This window comes from Mus musculus, chromosome 17 (genome assembly GCF_000001635.26).
Source record: "Mus musculus strain C57BL/6J chromosome 17, GRCm38.p6 C57BL/6J".
NCBI classification, from domain to species: domain Eukaryota; kingdom Metazoa; phylum Chordata; class Mammalia; order Rodentia; family Muridae; genus Mus; species Mus musculus.
The window spans coordinates 25,643,790-25,667,485 of NC_000083.6; the positions used below are offsets into that span (position 1 = coordinate 25,643,790).

Below are 23,696 nucleotides of genomic sequence, written 5' to 3' on the forward strand. Positions count from 1 at the left end.
TACTGAGCTGAGGCGATGTCTTCCCCGGCTCTGTACTCCTTTGCCAGTGTGCATGTGGCCATGGTCACCCTCCCTCAGTCCCCAAATTTCCCCACCCTGATGGGACATCTGGGAGTGTCAAGAGCCCATTAGCTGTGACACAGTCCAGTGCTAGGTGAACCACTGTACCTCCCCATCCATCGACATCCATCGCCTCTACAGATGGCGTCTCCAGTCTTCAAGGCCAGCGGATGTGGAGCTCCACACTGATTCCCAGAATCTGCCCAACAGGGGACAGTGACAAGGGCTGCAAATGCAGCCCAGGGTGGTGGCAACAAGCCAAGAGTGTTTTGAGGAGAAGGTTGGGACAGGCAGACAGAAATCTTGCAACAACCTCTGTCTCTGGCACAGGGCTACTGGGACACTTTGCATGGACTGGTTGCTCATTCTGTTGGCAAACAATTAAAAGGGGGAGGTGGTGCCCCCCACGGAGCTAGGTGGAGGGTGGCCTGAAGCATCCTTAAATGAAAAACTTGGCTTCTGTCCTGTCCTACTAAGCTGTTTATTTTTCTTGTGATCACATGGATGGTTCAAGTAGCAGGACCCCTGCGTGGGGTGGAGCAGAGCCTGCAGAGGAGCCCAGCGCTTGAGGGGAGGTGTTCCGGCAGGCGCTCCACACCTATGACAATGGGGAGGGTTGACAAGTGGGTTCCTTAAGTGCCCCATAGCCAAGGTGAAATCCCAAGGGGGTTGTGCCTAGGGAGCAGCAAAGTACGAAGCTCTGTCAACCAAACATCGTCCCAGCCCTTCCTCTGCCACCTTCACTTTCTCTCGTTTGTTCAGGGCTGCTGCTACTGTGACACCTGTCCCCTGACTCTAGTTTCCCTTATGCTAAGCCCATGTGCTACACCACAAGCCTGCGTGGATCTGCTGGAGATCCCGAGAAGGCAAAAGCACCCCAAGGCCCATGGAGCCCAACAGTGTGTGGGAGACCTGAGGTGGACCGTGAGTGCTTGATGGCAAGCCACTGTCACCTCAGGAAGCCATGAGCCCCAGGCAGCAACCACCCACAGTTCTGCTGGTTCTTGTATCTTTAGATTCTTCATCTGTTCACAAGTGTTTAAAGATGTCTCCTTCAACTACAGTTTACACTTCTGCCTATAGAGACTGAGGGTTTAAAACATAACTAGAAATTTGCTTTTGCTTCAAAAATAGCCTGCACACAGAAGTCCCCCAGACCGCACAGCCTGGGCCAGTTGCATATACACAGGGCTGGAGAGCAGAAGGTTTCATCATAGCCAGGGCAGTCCCCACCCCACCCCCAGCCCCAGCCCCAGGCAGCCAAGGCTGGTAATTCAAAGCCCACTTTTGTCCCCACAGACTCAGCCCGTGCCCAACCCGATAGCCTACTACCTGCACAGGTCACCATGGTGGTTCCACCGCTTTGAGACCCTCAGCAACCACTTCGTGGAGCTTCTTGTGCCTTTCTTCCTGTTCCTTGGACGGCGGATGCGCATTCTTCATGGAGTGCTGCAGATCCTTTTCCAGGTAGGCTGTGCCAAGGTGCCACCACTCAGGGTCCCCATGTGTCTACAGCCTGCCTCATCATTTCTCAGTTAGCCCCATGGCCATGGGGAGAGGCCTCCCCAGCTCCGTCTCACCCCTTGCAGGTCCCCACTGTGTCCCATCCAGTCTGGATTCCAGGGTCCCCTTCTCAGCTTCCATGAGCCCACGGAGGGTTCTCGTTGCCTTTGGGGAGCTGCCCAGGAGCAGCAACACAGACCTTGCTGAGCTATGGCTCCATGCACCCTCCCTGTGTTCTTAAAGTCAACCCTAAAATTTCAGTTTCTTTCTACCAGGCATCAGGGCAAGTTGTTGATTTAAGACAGGGTCTTGCCATGTAACTCTGACTGGCCTGAAACTTATGATTTGCCTGCCTTTACTCCCCGGGGTCCGATAGCACAGGAACGCGCTGCTCTGCTTCACCCTCATCTTGCTTTTCAAGTCAGGGTCTCAATAAGTGGTCCAGGCTGCTCTTAAACTTATGATCTTCCCACCTCAGCCTCCCCAGCAGCAGGCATGACGGGCCCGCGCTGCCAGACCAGGGTCATCTTGTGGTTTTGGTTCTCCATTTTCAGTCATGAACAGATGTTGACCAAGGCTGACATTTTCCCTGTCAGTCAGGAGAGGGTCGCTGGGTTTTTTTTCCTCCTTCAATATTTTAATGAGATGAATTACATTACTGTTGCTCAGGCTGGGCACGTTTCATATTCTAGAATAAACTCAGCTTGGTCATGCTGCAGATATTTTAATATATTGCTGGAGCTAATTTGCCAGTGTTTTGTTTTAGATTTTGCATGATTGTCAGTGAGAGAGACCTATGTGTAGTTTTCCAGCCTAGTGTGGATTCCCTGTCTGGGCTCATTGCCCCACACTCAAAAGACAAGCCCCTCTCTCTGCAGGGTCCATGGAGGCCCAGGCAGTCCATTCTCCGAGCCTGGGCAACGCTGAGTGTGCACAGTCGGGCAGAGCTTGGAAGCCTTGCAGTGGCCCAGCCCATGACTATGGGCATCCTTCTCAAAGCAGCTTTGCCTGGGAATAAATACTTCTTTTTCAGCTATTTTCAAATTTACTAGTTAAAAAGGAGAGAGGGAACGACATGTTCTCCTCAGTGCAAAGTTCGGACCCATGAGCCTCTTTCTCCTCCTCACACCCTTTCTCTCTACGCAGGATTGGTTTTAAATCAGAACTGGCTGTGAGCAGATTTTGAGCCTCACTGGCACCTGTGCCACAGTGACCTTTGGCTACGAAGCCATCTCTGGCTCCTCCCTCTCCGCCAGCACCCAGTGCGCCAATAGGTTAGCTCCATTTTGTTCTGTATTCTAATCAGGATACTTTTAGAAGCGATGCAGAGATCACAGAAAAGTCCTTGTGCCCCAGGTCCCCACTGTGAGCCACTTCACACTGATGGGGTTCACAGTGGCAGTGTGACAGTGCACATGACTGAGTCCAAGGAGCGCTCTCTGGTTTGGACAGGGGGGATTGTGTATGCACCATCACTGTCACGCCTTCCTCCCCTGAGTCTCCTTAGTGAACACTGGTTCATCTTCCCCCGAACTGACCCCTGGCCTTCAGTCTTTCCGAAACATCCTGGAGTTGGGACCACAACTCTCCAGCCATCTCTAGTCATCTCTCTAGCCAGCTTCTCTCAGTCATGTGTTCGGGGCTCCTTGCATCTCCCTATGGCTTAACTGCTCATATCTCCTCAGAGCCAGCATCTCCGGGGAGTACCTGTTTCCCACGAGTTTTCTGAAGGCCACAGACAGTGCTAATCTTGAGATGACAAAAAAATATGCCCTACTGGCCCCCACACCTAGACCCACCCTGCCTGGGAAGCAGGGCCATCCAGCTGGATGGACCGGACACGGGGGAAGAGCCAGAGCCTCAAGTGTGTCTCCATCTTGTTCTGACCCATGTATAAGGTTGGGTAGAGTAGTGGGGATGCTTTTGGACCTGATGGCCTAGAAAGGAAGTTGGTGCCTAGACCGGCCCTTCCAGAATATCACCCAGAGCCCCAGGGAGTGAGGACCAAGACAGGCACATGTGTTGCACACTAAGCACCCAGGGATGTTTGCAGAGACCAGGACTGGGAATCACTTCCTGCAGAGCCAGCTGCACAGGTACGAGAAACAGGTATCAAAAGTCCACATCTGGGCATAGCAGATACCTTGAGTGCTGGGGTCTCCTGGGGTTCAGGTGTCTTCTCTTCCTTGTGTACAAGGGGCTGTGCAGCAAGCTTCTCCCAGCAACCCCCATGTGGTAGACCCCAGAAAATGAAAAAGCCTACACCACACCCTCCAGGACCTACCAACCATCTTGAACCACTATTAACTCCTGTAGTCCTTGCAGGGACAGCAAGACATCCCCAGTGTTTATTCTGTCAAGTAGGGGATCCCTGGTTAGCAGTTTCCACCTGACTCTCGTGGTGGAGAACATGGAACTGGCCACATCGAGTCTAGAGGGAATGGAGCTATGCAGGGCTATGGCTTCTCCCCAGTCCTGGTCCCATGTCCCCAGATCCCGCTGAGACACTTCCTGCCCACTAGGATTGGTCTGAGCAGTGCATGGCCTTAACCATCCCAGGAGCCTGTGTGGAAGGTGTTGGGCGTGACTGCATGCTCTTGACCATGCAGCGCTGTGGCACCTGAGTGCAGCCTGGTGTGGAGCCGCACTGCTCCCACTCTGACCCACCGGTTCCTGTGTTCCTTCCTGTGGGCCAGAGCTTGAGTTCACTCACTTCCTCCCACACTCGGTTTACACAGCTGCTCCTAGGATCCCTGCATGGCCGCAGGAGGGGATGACCCCGGAAGGGGCGGTATGCTCAGCCTCCGCTGCTGAGCCAGGTCAGGACATCCGAGGCCCACCATGGTATCAGTCCTCACCAAGGAACAAGAAGGAGGTGGGGTTGGGCCTGAGACTCAGCAATAGGAAGGCAGGAAAGGATCTTGGGAGAGTCAGATTTTGAGGTTGAATCTACTTTATTAAGGCCTCATGGGGCTACCCGGATTCCTTGAGAGTACACACGTCTTCTGTGGAAGGTCCCTGTGACTACAGACATGTCCTCTGTGGAAGGTTCCTGTGACTGCATGCATGTCCTCTATAGAAGGTCCCTGGACTGCATGGACTGCATGCATGTCCTCTGTGGAAGGTCCCTGTGACTGCCTACATGTCCTCTGTGGAAGGTCCCTGTGATTGTATGCATGACCTCTGTGGAAGGTCCTTATGACCACATGCATATCCCCCGGAAGGTCCTCTCAAGCTCCTGCCTTTCCTATGGAAGCCTGCCTGCAAGAATGTGTCCTCCGTGGTAACTGCAAGCCCAGCAGGGACATCAGAAATCCCCCCTCTTCCTTTTGGGGTCATGTTGCATCTGCCTGGAACATCTGCTGTAGCCTCTCTGGGGCTAAATACCACCAACACACGTTCATCTTCCTCTGCCGTCCCCGAGCCTCACCCACTCCAGGCCGGTCATCTGCAGAGCGCACTGAGAGCTCGCTGAGGACTCTGCCGGCCAGGGGTAAACACAGATGGGCTGTGACGAGATTCATTTCCCTCAGAGGAAAAGGCAGCGGTGACGCTAGGAGGAAAACAAGTAAGATAAGGTCCCTTTGGAGCACTTGGACCGAGTGTGTGCTGCATGATGAATTCCAGTCTTACTGAACAAATAGGCCATGTGGGGAGGGGACTCTGAACTGCGTGGGCTGAGCGGGCCTGACCTCTGGGCTCAGTCACCATCTGTCCACCTGGGTGAAGTGTCACAGGCTCTCCTCAGTGCTTTATTAGAAACAGGATTCCACCTGGTGACAGTTAACCTGCGTTGTCACCTTGGCTCTAGGTGACAAATCCACTCCAGGAGACAAATGCCTGAGCGTGTCTGTGAGGATGTTTCAGAGAGAATTAATTGAGGAGGAAAGGTCCCACCACCCTGAACACGGGTCGCACCATCCCACAGGCATGAGCCCCAGACTAGATGAAATGGGAAGAGGGAGAACAGAGAGCTGGGCACCAGCATCCATCTCTCTCTGCCTCCTGACCACAGGCAGAATGTGCCCAGCCACCTTGACTTCCATGCTTTCCCCTCCTTGATGGACTGCACGTCCTCCAACTGTGAGCCAAACCCTTCCCTCCTTCAGTTGCTTTTGTTGGCTTTTCCACAACAGGTACATACAAAGTGGGCTCTGTGACACTTGGTTCTCTGGGATTTCCCACCTGAGTACGGGGAGTTTTGAAAATAGGTTCATACCAGTGGCCCCCACCAACAAGGCCATGAGCTCAGGGAGGGTCTATGACATTCAGAGCTCCCCGGGCATGCAACCATGGCTGTCAGGCAGCTGAGGAGGCCTCATGCAGTGCAAGGTCCCAGCCTCACGGGAGCAGGAGCAGACAAACATCTGCAGCAGATGGACATGGCATCTCAGCAAAGTGGTTAGTCAGAGCCTCACCTCGAGGTGCTGAGGTGCAGCCTCCCTGCTCAGGAGCTAGAGATGATTTGAATTGCCTGAGGTGGCTACCAGCAGAAAGAAAACAGTGACTACTGAGGACTCAGTCACCAACTGTCACCCTCAAGAAGGTGCCGACTACAGCTTTCAAGGCAACAGGTTCTGCCTTGCAGGCAAGACTGCAGCCCAGTAGGATGTCCAGTGACCATGTAGTGGCTGGGTGCCACCTGAGGCCCTCCCTCCAGCAACCTTAAGCAGCACCTGCAGACACACTGAGCGCCTGAACAGCACTTTTCTATGCCTTGCTTCCCATGAAAATAACCATGACTGGGGAAAGAAGGAATAAAGGTTGCCATGTGCCCCTGGAAGCTAAGTGGGGGGGATCCTGGCACAGAAGTGTGCGCCATAGACAGTCCACAGAGGAGAAGCCAACAGGGCACACAGATAAGAGAGGAGCAGCAACCCAGCCTGTTGCACCATGGGAAGTCTTAGGATCTTCGACCTGTGAGCTAGGAACTCAAGAAGGCTGGTAGTCGGGGCCCAGTCCAAACTCAAGGACCAAGAACCAGGAAAGGCGGTTGTCTCCATGCTGGCTTTATCCACGGACCAGGGACACCCACAGGCCTGAGCAGGAAGAGGTGGCATCCGGCCCTGGGAGTAGAGATGGGCCTTTCCTGGACCCTCTTGTTCTTTCCAGACCCTTGGTGGGTGGGTGATGCCCAGGGCAATGGGTAGAGCATCATCGTTCCGGCTGGTTTTCAAATGCTTCTGGACCTGCACAGACACCCCCGAAACAGTGCTCCATCAGCTAGCTGGAAGTCAGGCTCCCACATACGATGCTTATTCTATTATATCAAAGTGAGCCAAGCACTCAGCACACACCTGTAACCTCACCCACAGGAAACTGACAAAGGAGGTTTGGGATTTTGAGGACAACCTGGGCCTAGAGACCTTGTCTCAAAAAAACGGAGCTCTGTGATACAGGCTAATTTGTATACCCATTGTTTTCAGTGATCACAGTCATGATACATTCTTTATTATTGTAAAGAATTTTAAAGACTTAAAAATTTTAAAGATTTTTTTAAAAAATATATGTATAAGGTTGGGGGGAGGGGGGTTGTGCACATGTGAGTGCAGATGCTGCAGAGTCCAGAAGAGGGCGCCAGAAGCCCCAGAGCTGGAGTTACAGGCAGGTTTAAGCTGCATACTGTGAGCTAGGTCCTTTACAGCAGCAGGGAGTGCTCGTTACCGGTGAGCTGTTTCTCCAACGGCCTAAATTCGGATTTGCATTTCACCGTTTTAGCACTGTGCACTGGTTAGCTCCACACTTACACAGAGTCAGGCTCTGCCTGAAGAGGGTTTCATTTTGTTCTTTTTAGTTACTAGATGGGCATCTCTCACTTAAAAAAAAAAACAAAAAACAAAACAAACAAACAAACAACCAAAAACAGGGTCTCACTATGTAGAGCAGGCTGACCTCAGACTCAGAGCTCTGCCTCCCGAGTGCTGGGATCAAAGGCATGTGCCACCACACCCAGCTCACTGGGTTTTGGTGGGGGGGGTTGTTGTTTGTTTTTGTTCGGTTGTTTTTTGTTTTGTTAAGATAGACTCTCTCGTGTAGTTGAGGCTAGCTTTAAACTTGCAGCCCTTGTGCGCCTCTTCCTGAGTTCTGGGACATGCACCACCACGCCCAGCACCTCACACCTCACTGCTTGAATGAGGGTGTCCTTCCCTCATTCTCTATCACACCTCTCTCCAACTGTGTGGTTCCCCCGTTCTCCATCACTCCTCCTAGCTGTGTGGTTCCCCCATTCTCCATCACCCCTCCTAGCTGTGTGGTTCCCCCGTTCTCCATCACTCCTCCTAGCTGTGTGGTTCCCCCGTTCTCCATCACTCCTCCTCCTCTTAGCTGTGTGGTTCCCCCGTTCTCCATCACTCCTCCTTCTAGCTGTGTGGTTCCCCCGTTCTCCATCACTCCTCCTCCTAGCTGTGTGGTTCCCCCGTTCTCCATCACTCCTCCTCCTCCTAGCTGTGTGGTTCCCCCGTTCTCCATCACTCCTCCTTCTAGCTGTGTGGTTCCCCCGTTCTCCATCACTCCTCCTCCTAGCTGTGTGGTTCCCCCGTTCTCCATCACTCCTCCTCCTCCTAGCTGTGTGGTTCCCCCGTTCTCCATCACTCCTCCTAGCTGTGTGGTTCCCCCATTCTCCATCACTCCTCCTCCTCCTAGCTGTGTGGTTCCCCCGTTCTCCATCACTCCTCCTAGCTGTGTGGTTCCCCCGTTCTCCATCACTCCTCCTAGCTGTGTGGTTCCCCCGTTCTCCATCACTCCTCCTAGCTGTGTGGTTCCCCCATTCTCCATCACTCCTCCTAGCTGTGTGGTTCCCCCGTTCTCCATCACTCCTCCTAGCTGTGTGGTTTCCCCGTTCTCCATCACTCCTTGCTCCAGCTGAGTGGCTGACTGTCACTCTTGAACCTGCTCTTCCATGTGGTCTGTCTTTCTCAGTGGTTTTGGATCAGGACCCGTGTTGTTTCTTCAAGCTGGTTCTGGTCGTAATTTTCTGAGCTTCTGTGATCTGACACTGTTGTCCCTAACGTGAGGAACTCGAGGGAATGACTTGTTCATGTTCCCTACTCTAGGACTCCGTTCCCTGTGGATGGATGACATTTTAAATGCAACACATTTAAATGAATGTGTGAGAGTGGGCACACACTCAGGAACAGAGCTGAGGCTAAGCAGGAGACAGCGGAGCATTGAAATGCGGCTACACAGAGGATCCAGTCCACATAAAGTGAATCCTGGAGTGAGGAACATAAACAAGTCACTCCCTCAAGCTCCTCTAGTCAGAGACAATAAATGCACAGATCACAGAAGCGCCTGGCCTAACAGTGATGCACTGCATAGTCTAATCAATCCAGAGCCAGGAAAAAAAAGAGAAGTTGGGACCACCTGGGTTCTTTCACTGGCCCTAAAGAAAAGATGGACCCATATGAAAGCAATGCCCAGCTGTCCAGTGAGGTTTTATACTGCAGACCAGGCCAGTCACAGAAGGTAACAGGCAGGCTGGTCCAGCTTCTAGGAACAGACAGGGGTGCTCAGATGTCTTCCACAGACACGTAACTGGCCTCCACAGCACCCCAGGGAGCCAGGGCTTGCATTCCTTGGCACGAGAGAGCCGTCCTCCTGAGACCGTGGTCAGGAGGTCTCCTACATCTTTCTCTGTTCCCTGGGTTCCCAGGCACCGGTCAACCAGCTTTGCATATCTCCCTCCGACTCTGGAAAGTCAGAGCTGCCTTCCTCTGCCCTCACCCCACCCCATTCTCTGCTCCCTAGGTCATCGTAGACCTAAACAGAACCTGCCTGTCTAGATACTGTATATACCATGTCTATCCACAATGAATACCAAAAGGGAGGGGAGAGGTAACCGGCCCTGCACCCATAGAAGTCTCACTGTGGAGTGGGTAGAGGCTTCTCAGCTGGTATAGGAAGCTCTGGCTGTAAACTGCATAATCTTAAACCTTCCGACCACCCAATGACAAGGTGGGCAGCATGTGATGATGGCATACGTAGCCAACAAGGGATGCTAGGAAATGCCCATGCTCCACAACGAGGCACCCAAGTGTTCAGGAGGACAGGAGAGGGTGCGATACCTCTGAGCAGCAGGGCCTTGATCAGTGCGGGGATCAGCCTGAGGCTGTAAGCCAGGTGGCAGCACCAGATGGTAATAGTGTTGAGCCACAACCTTCAGCCCTCTCCCTCCTGCACTTGTGGGAGTGTGAAGTCCTGTGGTGGCCATCTTGGAAAGTAGTCTACCTCGTGGCTCAGCACAAGTCATGTCTACTGCAGGAGCACAAGCAAGGACTCTGAGGTAGATGTCACCTATTGGGTGACCCTCCATAGTACCCCAGAAGCCACCTTGTGTCTCCCATTCCGTGAAGCTCAAGAGAGCCCAGTATCATCAGAGTGTGAGGAGTGCTCACTGCTGTAAGGCTCCACAGAATGTCTCAGAGTAGGGGTGTCTGACTATCGTAACCACATGGTGTGAGCCTGACTCGAAGCCCCTGAGCTGCACACAGCGCAGGTGTGTTTTGCCATGTGATCTGTATCCATTCAGTCTGTTTCAAGGTCTAGGCTGAGGCCAGGCTTCCCAGTCTCTGTCCTTTTCATTTGTGGCTGGCTTCCACTGCCCTCCAGGTCTCAGCCCTAGGCCACCGTGTTGTCTCCTGTTCCTGTTTTGCTTTTTGTGAACTCCAGATCCCTCTAGGTTCTCATGCCCCCACCTCCAAGCAAGGTCTATACCTCAAGCCCTTCCCACTAGGCCTGCCTCATCCCAGAGCTGGCCCCATGATATGTCCCAGGGAGCCCAGGATGCTCAGGGCACCACACGGATAGATCAAGCCAAGCCTCCACAGCCTTTCCTGGGCTTGCCAATTCCTGTGTGGGTTCTACATCCATGTACAGCAAGCTCTGCACCTGGGGTCTCAGTGGGAGCTACATATTTAGAGAGGACTTGGGACCAGAACTGAGAGAATGGCAGAGAGGGGCTCAGAAGCCCCCCTGGAGCATTTGCTGGGCTACCGAGGCGTGGGCACCCGGCACAGATACGTACATCCCTGGGTCCTAAGCTTATCATAGTGTGAGTCTGCACCCACAGGTGATCCTCATCATCAGTGGGAACCTGAGCTTCCTGAACTGGCTCACCATCGTGCCCAGCCTTGCCTGCTTCGACGATGCAGCTCTGGGATTCCTGTTTCCCTCAGGACCTCAAGGCCTAAAGAAGCAAGTCCTGGAGATTCAGAGGGAAGATACACAAAGGGTCCAGCCCAAGCCAAGAGACAGAGGTAAACCAGCCACACAGCAGCTCCCAACCCCACCAGCCCCATGACCCTCCTGCCTAAGCCTCATGAAAATGTAGGGAGGTTGGGTAGCCACCAGGTCACAGCACTCAAAGGGTGTGTACTGTACCACAGGCCCTGGGAGGGAGCATCTACTATCTAGGGTCCTTTATCAGGCCTGGGCCAAGGTCACTTGTCTCTTTAGCCACTCCCAGGATCCCCTGCTTAGACAGTCACACTTCATTCTTCACACTGCTTTGGGAGAAGTTCTTAGCTCCAGCATAACAGGTGTGGCTCAGGTACCTTCCTCAGCCCGTGGGTTGGGAGGCAGTATCTTACATGCCCGGCTGGATATGTCTGTAGGTCTTTTTGAGCCTTGAATGGCAGACTAGCAGGCAAGGTTTTCTGAAGGGATAGTGCAGCTTTGCCCTGGGATCAGGAGCCTGGCTGGTGAGAAACAATTCCCCCACCCCCACCCTCGGGCTAGGCTGCTTGGTGCGGCAAGTGGTCAACATCTCCCTGGGCATCCTGGTGGCCTGGCTCAGCGTACCCGTGGTTATCAATCTGCTAAGCTCCAGGCAGATCATGAACACCTCCTTCAACCCGCTCAGGATCGTCAACACCTATGGGGCCTTTGGAAGGTATGGCCAGGCGTCCTGGCTGGGTACTGGGCTCCACCCTTGTGTCCATCCCGACGCACTTTTGGGAAGCATGAGCCCGAGGCCCTCTCCACCTGGGGGGAGGCAGGTACCGTGGACTCACTGGCCGCCTTCATCTCCCCCAGTGTCACCAAAGAGCGGACTGAGGTGATCCTGCAGGGCACAGTGAGCCCCAACGCCAGCGCACCTGATGCAGTGTGGGAAGACTATGAGTTCAAGTGCAAACCGGGCGACCCCTGGAGGCAGCCATGCCTCATCTCGCCATACCACTACCGCCTGGACTGGCTGATGTGGTTCGCAGCTTTCCAGGTACCCACCATGCGCCTCTTGGAACAGCAAACCCTGCGTGCCCGCTCTTTGCAAAGGGTGCTCAGACTCCCACCAAGAGGGTCATAGAGGAGGGGACCTCTCCATAGAGTAGCAGGCCCTGCCTTGCCCTAGACCTGCCTGGGAAAGGTTCCTGTGATAGCTCAGGTCTCCTGAGGCCCAGACCAGTGCTGTGGTCCTGCCTCCGCCCTTCCCTCTCCCCCCCCCCCCCAACGAACTAGAAGCAGGCAGTTCCTGGAAGACTAAAGAGTAGGCCCTCAGAGGAACCCAATCCTGGTACATGCCATACTCCAGCCAGGCAGTGGAGCACAGAAGAGGAGGGGGTGTTCAGAGTCAGAGGCTGCACTGCAGGTGCCAGTGTACTGGGGGGAGTGGCTATCCCTGTACCCAACCTCACAAACACTGTCCTTCCAGACCTATGAGCAGAACGAGTGGATCCTTCATCTGGCGGGTAAGCTCCTAGCTGGTGACTCTGAAGCCCTGGCCCTACTTGCTGTTAACCCCTTTGAGGGCAGGACTCCCCCCAGGTAAGAGTCTCCTTATTCACTCCAGTCTGTGATCAGTGGGCAGTGTCCACTAGGGCCTGGGTTGGGCACCCTGATCCATGATGGCATTCAGTAGCAGCCAGAGACTAGAAGACTGAGCAGCCCTGAACTGGCCCCTTCCCTCCCTCTACCCTGCCTACCATTGATGCTGACAGAAAACACGGTCGGTCCTGTCTCCCTGGAGAAGCCTCAGGACAGCTGCACCTGGAGCTGCCCACAGCTGTCAGGAGGGGCGCTGAGGGGCCGTGAGCAGCTGCGAGGGTGGCAGCCCAGGCAAGGGATGCAGCCAAGTGCTCCTCATGCCGCCTACTGTGGCACTGGGGGTGTGGGGACCACCAGCCTCACTCCCCGTCTCCCTCCACTCCCCGTGCCCGGCCCCCTACAGCCACCAGGATATCTGAACTAGGCACACACTGAAGTGGAACCACACTCCTAGGTTTGCTGGGAACCAGACATCTCTGACGTAGCTCTGTGTCCTTCCAGACACAGGAGAGCTTTTCACTGGCCAACCCCTGGCCGGTGTCTTGGGTTTGTGTCCCTCCTGGGCTTAGGATGAGGTCACCTGATTCAGAAGCTCTGAGGGTGTGGTCAGGTGTACCTTGTAAAAACAAAGCCTGCAGGCAGATACTGCAAATGCAAAGATGCAGGCGCAGGGGCCCTCTGTGGGGTACAGAATTGATATTCCCTATTAGTGTATGTGCAAGGCTGCTGAGATACAGTGAATGCCACAGAGCACAACCCAGCAGCAGGGCCTTCATCACATTCTGCCTGGTTGCAGAGCTGAATGTGACCTCAGCCTGCCCCCACTGCCAGCTGTGACTTTTGTCAAATGAGTGGTGACTCTGGAGTCTCCCCGTGAGAGGATGGGCCAGACTCCTCCCTACCCTGCCCTGAGCCTGGGTGCTGCCCATAAAATAAACACAGGAGCTTTGAAGAGTGGGGGAAGGGCCTGGCAAGGGGCCCCAGCACCCCCAGCATCAACCTCCCGCAGCACAGCTTTTTCTTGCCGCCTCTCTTCCTGTCTGTGGAGAAGCAAGCAGCAGCAAACACCCAGAAAGGAGCCACTGCAGAAACAGAAGCAACAGCGAGGGTAATCCTGCCAAAGCCATGAAGCAAATGGCCCTGCTCTTAGCAGGGAGAGCCAGAAGCATGTGGACTCCACTCTGGAAAAGGAGAAGCCACTCACTGGAAGGCCCTGTGGTGGCCCAGACACTCACCACAGCAGCAGTGCCAGCCTGGCTTCATGTGATCAGTGGGGGCCTTAGATTGCCACCTTTACCTGGTAGTGCCAGGGTACCAGATAGAAAGTCTGGGTTTCTAGCATGGAGTTAGGAGAAGCCACACAACAGAAGGTTCAGCTCAGCCGGGCTTGGTGGCGCACGCCTTTAATCCCAGCACTTGGGAGGCAGAGGCAGGCGGATTTCTGAGTTCGAGGCCAGCCTGGTCTACAGAGTGAGTTCCAGGACAACCAGGGCTACACAGAGAAACCCTGTCTCAAAAAAAAAAAAAAAAAGAAAGAAAGAAAGAAAAGAAAAGAAAAGAAAAGAAAAGAAAAGAAGAGAAGGAAGGTTCAGCTCTGACTTGGGATCCCTAACACCCAAACTGCTAAGAAAACCACAGCAAGAACTAGGAAGACATTCAACTGATCGTGAAGACAGTCAATGGATGACAAGGGCTGATTCTCCCCATAACAATCGTGAGGTGATTATGAACACAAGACTCAAGAAAAGAGTCAGCAAAGAAACAGAAGACAGAGGGAGAACCAAAGGAGTCTTAGAACTGAGGAGTGAGAAACGTCGTCCCTGGGGTGAAGCACTGGATGGGGAGGGGGAGCTGGGATGCAAAGGAGGAGGCTGTGGCCTGAGGAAGGAGGAGGCAGTGGCCTGTGGAAAGAGGAGGCAGCGACCTGTGGAAGGAGGAGGCAGTGGCCTGTGGAAGGAGGAGGCAGTGGCCTGTGGGAGGAGGAGGCAGTGGCCTGTGAAAGGAGGAGGCAGTGGCCTGTGGGAGGAGGAGGCTGTGGCCTGTGGAAGGAGGAGGCTGTGGCCTGTGGAAGGAGGAGGCTGTGGCCTGTGGAAGGAGGAGGCAGTGGCCTGTGGAAGGAGGAGGCAGCGACCTGTGGAAGGAGGAGGCAGCGACCTGTGGAAGGAAGAGGCTGTGGCCTGTGAAAGGAGGAGGCAGTGGCCTGTGGGAGGAGGAGGCTGTGGCCTGTGGAAGGAGGAGGCAGCTGTGGCCTGTGGAAGGAGGAGGCAGTGGCCTGTGAAAGGAGGAGGCAGCTGTGGACTGTGGAAGGAGGAGGCAGTGGCCTGTGGAAGGAGGAGGCAGCTGTGGCCTGTGGAAGGAGGAGGCAGTGGCCTGTGGGAGGAGGAGGCTGTGGCCTGTGGAAGGAGGAGGCAGTGGCCTGTGGAAGGAAGAGGCTGTGGCCTGTGGAAGGAGGAGGCTGTGGCCTGTGGGGGGAGGAGGCAGCGACCTGTGGAAGGAGGAGGCAGCGACATGTGGAAGGAGGAGGCAGTGGCCTGTGGAAGGAGGAGGCAGTGGCCTGTGGGAAGAGGAGGCTGTGGCCTGTGGAAGGAGGAGAGAGCTGTGGCTTGTGGAAGGAGGAGGCAGTGGCCTGTGGGAGGAGGAGGAGGCTGTGGCCTGTGGAAGGAGGAGGCAGCTGTCGCTTGTGGAAGGAGGAGGCAGTGCCCTGTGGAAGGAGGAGGCTGTGGCCTGTGAAAGGAGGAGGCAGCTGTGGCCTGTGGAAGGAGGAGGCAGTGGCCTGTGGAAGGAGGAGGCAGTGGCCTGTGAAAGGAGGAGGCTGTGGCCTGTAGAAGGAGGAGGCAGTGGCCTGTGGGAAGAGGAGGCTGTGGCCTGTGGAAGGAGGAGGCAGCTGTGGCCTGTGGAAGGAGGAGGCAGTGGCCTGTGGGAGGAGGAGGCTGTGGCCTGTGGAAGGAGGAGGCAGTGGCCTGTGAAAGGAGGAGGCTGTGGCCTGTAGAAGGAGGAGGCAGTGGCCTGTGGGAAGAGGAGGCTGTGGCCTGTGGAAGGAGGAGGCAGCTGTGGCCTGTGGAAGGAGGAGGCAGTGGCCTGTGGGAGGAGGAGGCAGCTGTGGCCTGTGGAAGGAGGAGGCAGTGGCCTGTGGAAGGAGGAGGCAGTGGCCTGTGGAAGGAGGAGGCAGTGGCCTGTGGGAGGAGGAGGCTGTGGCCTGTGGAAGGAGGAGGCAGTGGCCTGTGAAAGGAGGAGGCTGTGGCCTGTGGAAGGAGGAGGCAGTGGCCTGTGGGAGGAGGAGGCTGTGGCCTGTGGAAGGAGGAGGCAGCTGTGGCCTGTGGAAGGAGGAGGCAGTGGCCTGTGGGAGGAGGAGGCTGTGGCCTGTGGAAGGAGGAGGCAGTGGCCTGTGGAAGGAGGAGGCTGTGGCCTGTGGAAGGAGGAGGCAGTGACCTGTGGAAGGAGGAGGCATCCATGGCCTGTGGAAGGAGGAGGCATCCATGGCCAGTGGAAGGAGGCAGCAGCAGCCTGTGTGAGCAACCAGCTGACAACCTAGCTGAGTGTGAAACTAGAATAGCAACAAGATCCAGGGTGGGCACTGCAGAGTCCCTAAGGAAAAGTCCCAGCTGAGGCTGGGAAAGCATTAGTGAAGAGTTCCCAAAGTTGGCAGAAGCCCCCTGACCTGAGAGGTCAATGAAATAAGGGACCCCCAGACGGTAAATCATGAAGAGATGCACACCAAGGCAAAGGAAGCATCTAGAAACTGTAGACAGTGGAGGGGCTGAGCGGCCAGAGCCACCACCTTGCCATCGAGGGCCAAGTCCAGATCTCACCAGTTCAGCAAGGCTGACTGGCCAGAGAGCCTTCGGAGTCCCCTCTTTCATGCCTCCCAAACACTGGGATTACACGTGTGCACCACAATACATGTATGTATGTATGTATGTCTCTGTGTGTCTGTGTGTGTGTATGTGTGTGTATGTATGCATGTGTGTGTGTGTGTGTGTATGTGTGCGTGTGTGTGTGTCTGTATGTGTGTGTCTGTGTATGTGTGTGTGTGTGTGTATGTGTGTGTGTGTGTGTCTGTATGCGTGTGTCTGTGTATATGTGTGTGTGTGTGTGTATGTGTGTGTTTTGGAGATCAAATTTAGAACACCTTATGTACTGAGTCTATATGTCACCTGCCTTCAGAAAAGAATCTCTAAAAGAAAAGGGGGACTGGAAAGATGGCTCAGTGGTTCAGAGCACTTGCTACTCTGGCAGAGGACCCAGGTTTGAGTCCCAGTGCCCACATGTGCCTCACAATCATCTCTAACTCCAGTTCCCAAGGACCTAACCCCCTCCTGGCCTCCACTGGCATCAGGCACACATGTGGTACACATACACACATGCAGGCTCCCCTCAAACCAATATGGACAAGATGGAAGTAAAACGACAGGGAAAGTCACACTAACAATAATGATCGTCAGAGGCAGGGACTGGGATGCCCTTACTAAAGGATGCACACCATGACAACGCTGGGAAATACAGGAAGAAAATGCTAGGGTTGAAGAGGCCAAGGTGAGCCCCCAGCTGCAGTGGGAGCCCTCACTCCCATCAGGCTCCCGAACGAAACATGGCACCACCAAGCAGGAGGACCAGTCAGTCACCTAGAGTGTGCCACCCATGTGGGGCCAGCAAAGTGTGTGGGAAGGCTCTGAGCAGGGAGAAGCAGGAGGTTCCATCAGAGAGGCGCCATCCAACTGGAAGCAAAGATGCCACCATCCCTCTCCGTGTGGCTGAAACAAGGAGAGGTGTCAGCTTGAACACCGTAAAGCATTGGAGCACTGTCAGGATTGCTGGGGAGGAAGGGGCCACAGCCTCCCTGGAGGACTCGGCAGGCCCTAGAAAACAAAAGCCCAGCTGAGCCCAGCTGGGGCTCATGGACAGCCATTTAACCCAGTTGGAGACCAATCCCTGTAAAATACACAATAACAGTAGCTTTGACGGCCAGGAGCTGAATGTGGCACAGCTGCCCTTCCTCAGAAGGCCCAGACATGGTCCTCCCAGACCGTAGGACATGTCTGCCTCAGGGTATTCCTGGCTTGGGTACTGCTAACTGCCCAGCAGCACAAGGTCTATAGAACCTGTAAGTATCTAGAAGGCCGTGCTGAGTGGAAGAAGCCAGTCCAGAGGCTCACATGCCAAACAGTTCCATTTACTTAACATTCTTGAAGTGACCAAAAGAATACAGATAGTGGGGAGGAGTGATGAGACAGAGTGTCCTGCTGGGCGTGTCGGGTCCTAGCTGGCATAGCCAGTATAGTTTTGGAAGAGGCTACCCACTGAGTCTGATCTTAAACACCCTGCTATAGTCAGTGGACTTAGCTTGCTTTCCATTGCTGATGAGTACCATGACCCAAAACAACTCGGGAAAGCTTACAGGTTATAGGCCATCATTGAGGGAGGGCCAAGGCAGGAGCCTCAGAACTGGAGACAGAAGCTAAAGCAGAGACCACAGAGGAACAGAGACCCATGGGCTTGCTCCCCATGGCTTTCTCAGCTTGCTTGCTTCTACAACCCAGGACAGTGGGTTGTAGTACCTCACAGTGTGCTGAGTTCCCAAACCTGTCATTAATCAAGAAAATACCCCAAGACAGACTTATTGATAGGTCACTTTGATACAGACTCTTCGGAAGTTGACACTCCGTCTTCCCAGATGACACTACTTTGTGTCGCATTGATAAAAACTAACCAGCAGGTTCTAGAACGTTCCAGGGGTGGTGTCAGTCTTCCTCAGTATCTTCCCAGACCTGTCAGGGAAAGCACCTGCCCTGACTCTTTCCCAGCTTCCCAGGCCCAACACTAGGCCCCTGACCAGGACCCCACTCACACCACACCACACCACACCACACCACACCACACCACACCACACCCACTTTGGCTGTAGTGTCCAGGACCTGCAGCCCTAGACCTTCAACCATAACTTGAGGAGAAAATGAAGGCAAGAGGGCCGATTCATAGAAGATAGAATGGTTGCACAACAGGAACCTTCCCAGAGGCCCTGCATCCCTGCCCTCCCCAGCCTTGGGAAATGTAGGGTCAGGACCCCAGATTCAGGAGAAGATGGACTTTGTGGTGATCTCCGCAGCACCGCCTCACCCTCTCGGTGCCCAACTGTGGAGTTCAGTGTGGCTCTCTGTTCATGACCCCTCAGCCCCACCCTCCCTCGGGGACCCTTACCCACTCAGGTTTGTGTACCAGAAGGGGGAAGGATGGCAGCCCCACCCACAACCAATGATGCCTCAAGACCCACACCCAGAAAGACAGCATCCCAAGCCCCACCCCAGTAGCAAGGCTTGCACACACCCTGGTAGGATGAGGTGGAGAGGGTGGGTCATGGAGACGGGAAGCAAAGAGACGCAGGCTGACACATTGTGCCCTGCAGGTGGATCCGAGGAGAACACTACCGGTACAAGTTCAGCCTCCCCGGGGGCCAGCACGCCACCCAGGGCAAGTGGTGGATCCGCAAGCGAATTGGTCCTTACTTCCCCCCACTCCGCCTTGAGGATCTGAAGGAATACTTTAAGACTCGGGAGTGGCCACTACCAGAACCCCCATCTAGACACACACGCTGAAATAAAGACCAGAGACCAACCGCTTCTCTACCTATACTGTGCTGCGGCCACGGGACCCGCACAGGGACCCGGCAGCCCATGGATCCTGCCAAGAAGAGATTGGAAAAGGATGTGCTTCCTAGCTGTCAGCCTCCTGTCTCTATCCGTCCCTGTCACCTTGCTAACCCTTCCCTGTTGTGGAGAGGGGGGTCTCAGATTCCCTAACCTAGAGGCTGCGTCCCCTGTAGCCCAACCACACATTCCTAGTCAATCCCGTAGCCAGGTCTCTATCACAAGTCCGGTGTGGCAGCACCGACTCGTTCCCACCATCTCCCTGAGGGACAGGAGGCTTGCTGTTCTCAGCATGATCCCTCCCCAGAACCCCTCACACACCACCCAGGCACACACACACAGATACATGAGCTCAGGAATCCCTTGCACGCTCCAGTGTAGGATATATGCAAATGGATAGAAGCCCTGTCACCAGCTTGTGGTCATATTCCAGTCTCCCGTGGGTGACCTGTGGAGAACCAAGCAGAGCCATGTCAGTGGGAACCTTGGCCAGCAGTGCTTAAGGCTTCCCTTCCCAGATTGCGCACAACTGCCCAGGCTCACCAGCTACAAGGACAGCAGAGACTCTAGGAATACCTCCCCATCCCCCTGCTTGCTAAGCATGGTGTCTGGGGCCCATGTTGCCTGTCCCTGGGCCACACTGCAGAGGATCCCAGAAAGGACAACAAAAAAGGTTCAGTTGAGGAGGCTGGTCGAGGGGGGCACAAGTGTGGCCTTGCAGAGCACCCCCTCAGCCTGGCTGGGGAGGGACGGCCAACCCAGGTGCAAACAGAGAGCCCGTGTTCCAGCTCCCAAGGAAACAGGGCGCCCTGTGTGTGTCAGGGACAGACAGCCTCAGAGCTATGAGACTGGAGCCAGCAAGTCTGCCATGACCACCACAGGAGTGACTGGCAGCCTGCAGCCTGAGCAGCCCTTCCTGGGGGCGGCCCAGCCATACCCCAGGCGGTAGACGTGGGGGGTGGGGCCCTCAGCAGGGATGGCAGCTGCTTGGGTATTCTGGTGACCCGGGAGAGTGGCACCTAGCTCACTGTGAGCCCTCCATGCCCTTGCCGGTTGCCAAGACCGCAGTCTCGGGGCTCAGTGGGAGAAACCTCAGGCCCCCAGATGTAGACTTCTGGCATCGGTCCAGCCATGTGCCCCCTCCTTCCTGAGGATCCTGGGGAGGGGGCTGCTGGTTCAGCAGAGCTAAAAAACGGTGTTTCGACCTATGCAGGGGACAAGAGCTGTGGGAGGGAGCCAGGCCCTGGGGCAACCAGAATCTACCAGGATGCCTCTTGTAAGAGAGACAGGATCTGACAGACAGACTGCAGACAGAGGACAGGTAATAGATGGTCCCCTGCTGGTTTCAGAATGTCATCTCCACCCAGATGCCATGCTGAGTCCTGTGCTGCATCATGTGTCATGGATTTGCTCACACAACAGTCATGCTGTATGACATGGAGGCTTAGTGACTGACATCCTTGTTGGTTCTTTGGGTACAGATCTCCCTATGTAGACCAGGCTGACTTCAAACTGAGCTGGGGTTAAAGGTGTGCACCACCACGCCCAGCTGCCTCTTGATTTTTACCCCATGTGGTAGCTGCTGTCGTGAGCTACTCTTGAAATGGGATGAGGGCACCAATAGAGCCACACTGAGTGGGGGTTACAGGGAGTGCCCATCTGATGACACTGGCCCTCAGCATGGATCAGGGCCTCAAGCCGGCAGAGCCCAGCAGGAGTCACAGTGGACAAGCTGGAATGGATGTTAGTGGCCAGGTCATTCCCTTGGTAAACATTAAGCAAGGCTTATCACTGTCCACAGCCCCTGGTCATCTTGCTCTCTCTGGTGGCCTTAGGGACCCACTGAAGAGACTTAGCAGCTCTGACTGTGGATAGCCCCACCCTACCCAAGCTCACCCTAGGGTAGACGGGTCCTGACAGTGGTGAGTCAGTCACGCTATGTGTCTGCTCACCAAGGACAGCACAGGGACCTGATGTCCTGATCTAGAAGGCACTTACAGGTTTCTACCTCTGACAGATGTAGGCCCTCCCAATATACATGTATCCTCAAAGATCCCCTTGTTGAGGCTGAGAGGTGCCCCCAGCTCCCTTAGCAAATGATCTTTATACCCCACTGGATCACTCCAGCCAAGGAGTCTGCTCTAAGGCCATCCCTGGGGAGCCCCACTCACACCCATGCCTTGACTACACTGGGGCCATACTGCTGCACTGGTCAGCGTCCAGGTGGAGAGGGGTCTCATCCTGTCCCTTAGCGCAGCAGTCATGCCATGTGAGTCTACCAGGTTAACTGTAGCATGCTAAAGGACGTGCCCATCTGCCCCTGGGCACATGCTCCCTCCACGGAAGAACCCAAGGAAGAAATTTCCATGTTGGAGGGCACTGGGACAAACGTAGGAAGCTTGGGTGCCGGGCTGGGCCGGGGGACAGGGGAGAACTCAGGTTCACTTAGCAGTACTGTCTAACATTAGGGTATGTTTCTGCACTTCTCTACCCAAATTCCCACTCCAGGGGTTGGGGGTGAGTGGACATAGCAGCTGTGACGTGATTAGCCCCAACTTCACTCTGTAGGATGTGCAAAAGCAAGGTTAGGGTCCAGTGTATGCTAGTTGCTAGTGACCTGGGCTAGCGGACATCGGCCAGGAGCCGGACATGGGCTCTGGGATGACAGAAGACAGTCATACTAGACTCTCTACACCTGATTTCAAACTCAGGATCCAAAGTCACCAGGCACTATCTCCCTGAGGTGCCATGCTGGGCCTGACTATTGGTCCCCTAACAGTTGGCAGCTCACCAGGATGCATCCTTCCCTCTCCATCATCCAGCAGAGGTGATGTACCCTCCTCATGCACTGGTCCCCAGCCAGCTGAAGTCCTGTGGCTGCTTCCACTGCCAAAAGCTTCCCACTCACTTGGGTTAGTAAATGGAACCAAGGAAGCATCGTCACGTACCGTACCGTCTCACAGGATAGCAAGATGCCTGAAGGAAGCCAGCCAGATGGGTGAAACCATAACATGGTGTTAAAGGGGACTGAAGACAGAAGAGCAGGTGACAGGTCACCTGAAAATGTCACTCCCGGGAGCCAGTGCTCCTCACGGTGGCTGCCTTGCAATCCTGACACAATTCCAGTAGTCTCTATAGAACGGGAACCCTAGCTCCAAACTTGTGTAGAACTGCAAATGACAAAATCAGTGTTATACTGGAACACTGCTGGCTGTGAAGTGTCTGCCACACAGCATGACGACCTGAGTTCAATACCCCAGAAGCCCCAGAAAAGGCAGGCTGCACGGTTGCTTGGCTGTAGCCCCAGCGCTGGGGAAGAGGAAACAGGCAGACTCCTGAGCTCACTGGGCAACCATCCCAGATTGATTGAGCTCCGGATTTAGTGAGAGACTCGACCTCAAAAAAATAAGGTGCTTAGAAATCACTGCAGTCAACAATGTCAGCCTCTGGTTCCCATGTACACACACGTACACACACATGCACACACCACCGTGAATTTGGGGCCAACCTGGACTACAGAGTGACAGCCTATCTCAAGGAAAAAGTAAAATGCCCAGGAGACGCTGACATGTCTGTTGGAATGCTTTTGACAAGAGCTTTAAAAGCATGCAAAGGGAAAGAAACACACCATTGTCTTTCTTTTCATAATAAGAAATATTGTCTGTGGCCATATAGCCCCGAGCACACCCCCATCTCATCTAACAGGAAATGCGACTTTCTGGAATTTTCTATATGTGTGTGGGGAAAGTGTGTATCGTGTTTGGGAGTACTGACAGGCTAGAAGAGAGCATTGGGTCCCCCGAAGCTGGAGTTAAGGGTCCCCAAGGTGCTGGGAACCAGAAAGAACAGGGTTTAACCATTGAGCCATCTCTCTGCCCCAAACCGGTTTGGAGTGGGCATTGCTGAGACAAGGCAGCTGACAACATGCAGAGGACAGGAGCAGCTCTCTTTCCTCAAGTCAAGGCTGGCGAGATGCTGAGCACATGAAGGTACCACCAACCCCAGGACTCCCACCGGTGCCCTCTGACCCCCACATGCAGGCCATGGCACCAACACACACACATACACACACACATGCATGCAAATGCCCACATGCACACACACTGCTCCAGCCCTGGCTATGTCCAATCTGCTGCTTTCTCTTCTCCCAACTCCTCCAGATGCCTCTCTCCCTTATCCACAATAAAAAACCTTTCCCCAGTCCAAAAAAATAAAAAGATGAACTTCGGGGGCTGGAGATGGCTTTTATAGAAGAGCACTTGCTGCTCTTACAGGGAACCCCAGTTCAGTTCCCAGCACCCATATGGAAGCTTAGAACCATCTGTATCTCCAGGTCCAGGGGATCCCGTACCATCCAGTACCCTCTCCTGGCCTCATCAGCTGTCACGGGTGCTTGTGGAGCAGTTAGCATGAATACTCTGAAAGTACTCATACACATAAAGTTGTTTTAGTAAAAAAGGTGAGCTCTAGAGCTGAGGTGTGGGCTCAAGCAGAGTACTTGTCTAAAACACATGAGTCCTCATGTTCTACCCTCAGTGATGAGGATGATGATGGTGACAGTGACGGTGACAGTGACAGTGATGATGATGCAAATGAATGAAGCTCCTAAACCAAAGAACTAACACTAAAAACTCTTAAAACAGAAGCTTCAAATTTGGCACCTTGTCCCTTCTTTGCTGAATACGTGGGGTAGGGCTACATAGCAATGCTGCTCAGAGCAGCATCTCCATA

General features: G+C 54.4%; 1 protein-coding gene across 5 annotated transcripts in view; it reads left to right on the forward strand.

The window, feature by feature from the left end:
- Nucleotides 1-19,042, forward strand: part of Lmf1 (lipase maturation factor 1) — an 83,658-nt gene extending 64,616 nt beyond the window's left edge. For 3 of the 5 annotated variants that reach the window (XM_006525095.4, XM_030250137.1, XM_006525097.4), the window contains 6 exons: nucleotides 1,360-1,527; nucleotides 10,631-10,817; nucleotides 11,299-11,452; nucleotides 11,596-11,779; nucleotides 12,212-12,324; nucleotides 18,725-19,042. In XM_006525095.4, coding sequence (XP_006525158.1) covers nucleotides 1,360-1,527; nucleotides 10,631-10,817; nucleotides 11,299-11,452; nucleotides 11,596-11,779; nucleotides 12,212-12,324; nucleotides 18,725-18,914 — 996 coding nt within the window. In that variant the 3' untranslated portion in view covers nucleotides 18,915-19,042. The remainder of the gene's footprint in view (nucleotides 1-1,359; nucleotides 1,528-10,630; nucleotides 10,818-11,298; nucleotides 11,453-11,595; nucleotides 11,780-12,211; nucleotides 12,325-18,724) is intronic. The other 2 variants (NR_045520.1, NM_029624.4) reach the window with 1 other exon arrangement.
- The last annotated feature ends 4,654 nt before the right edge of the window (nucleotides 19,043-23,696 follow it).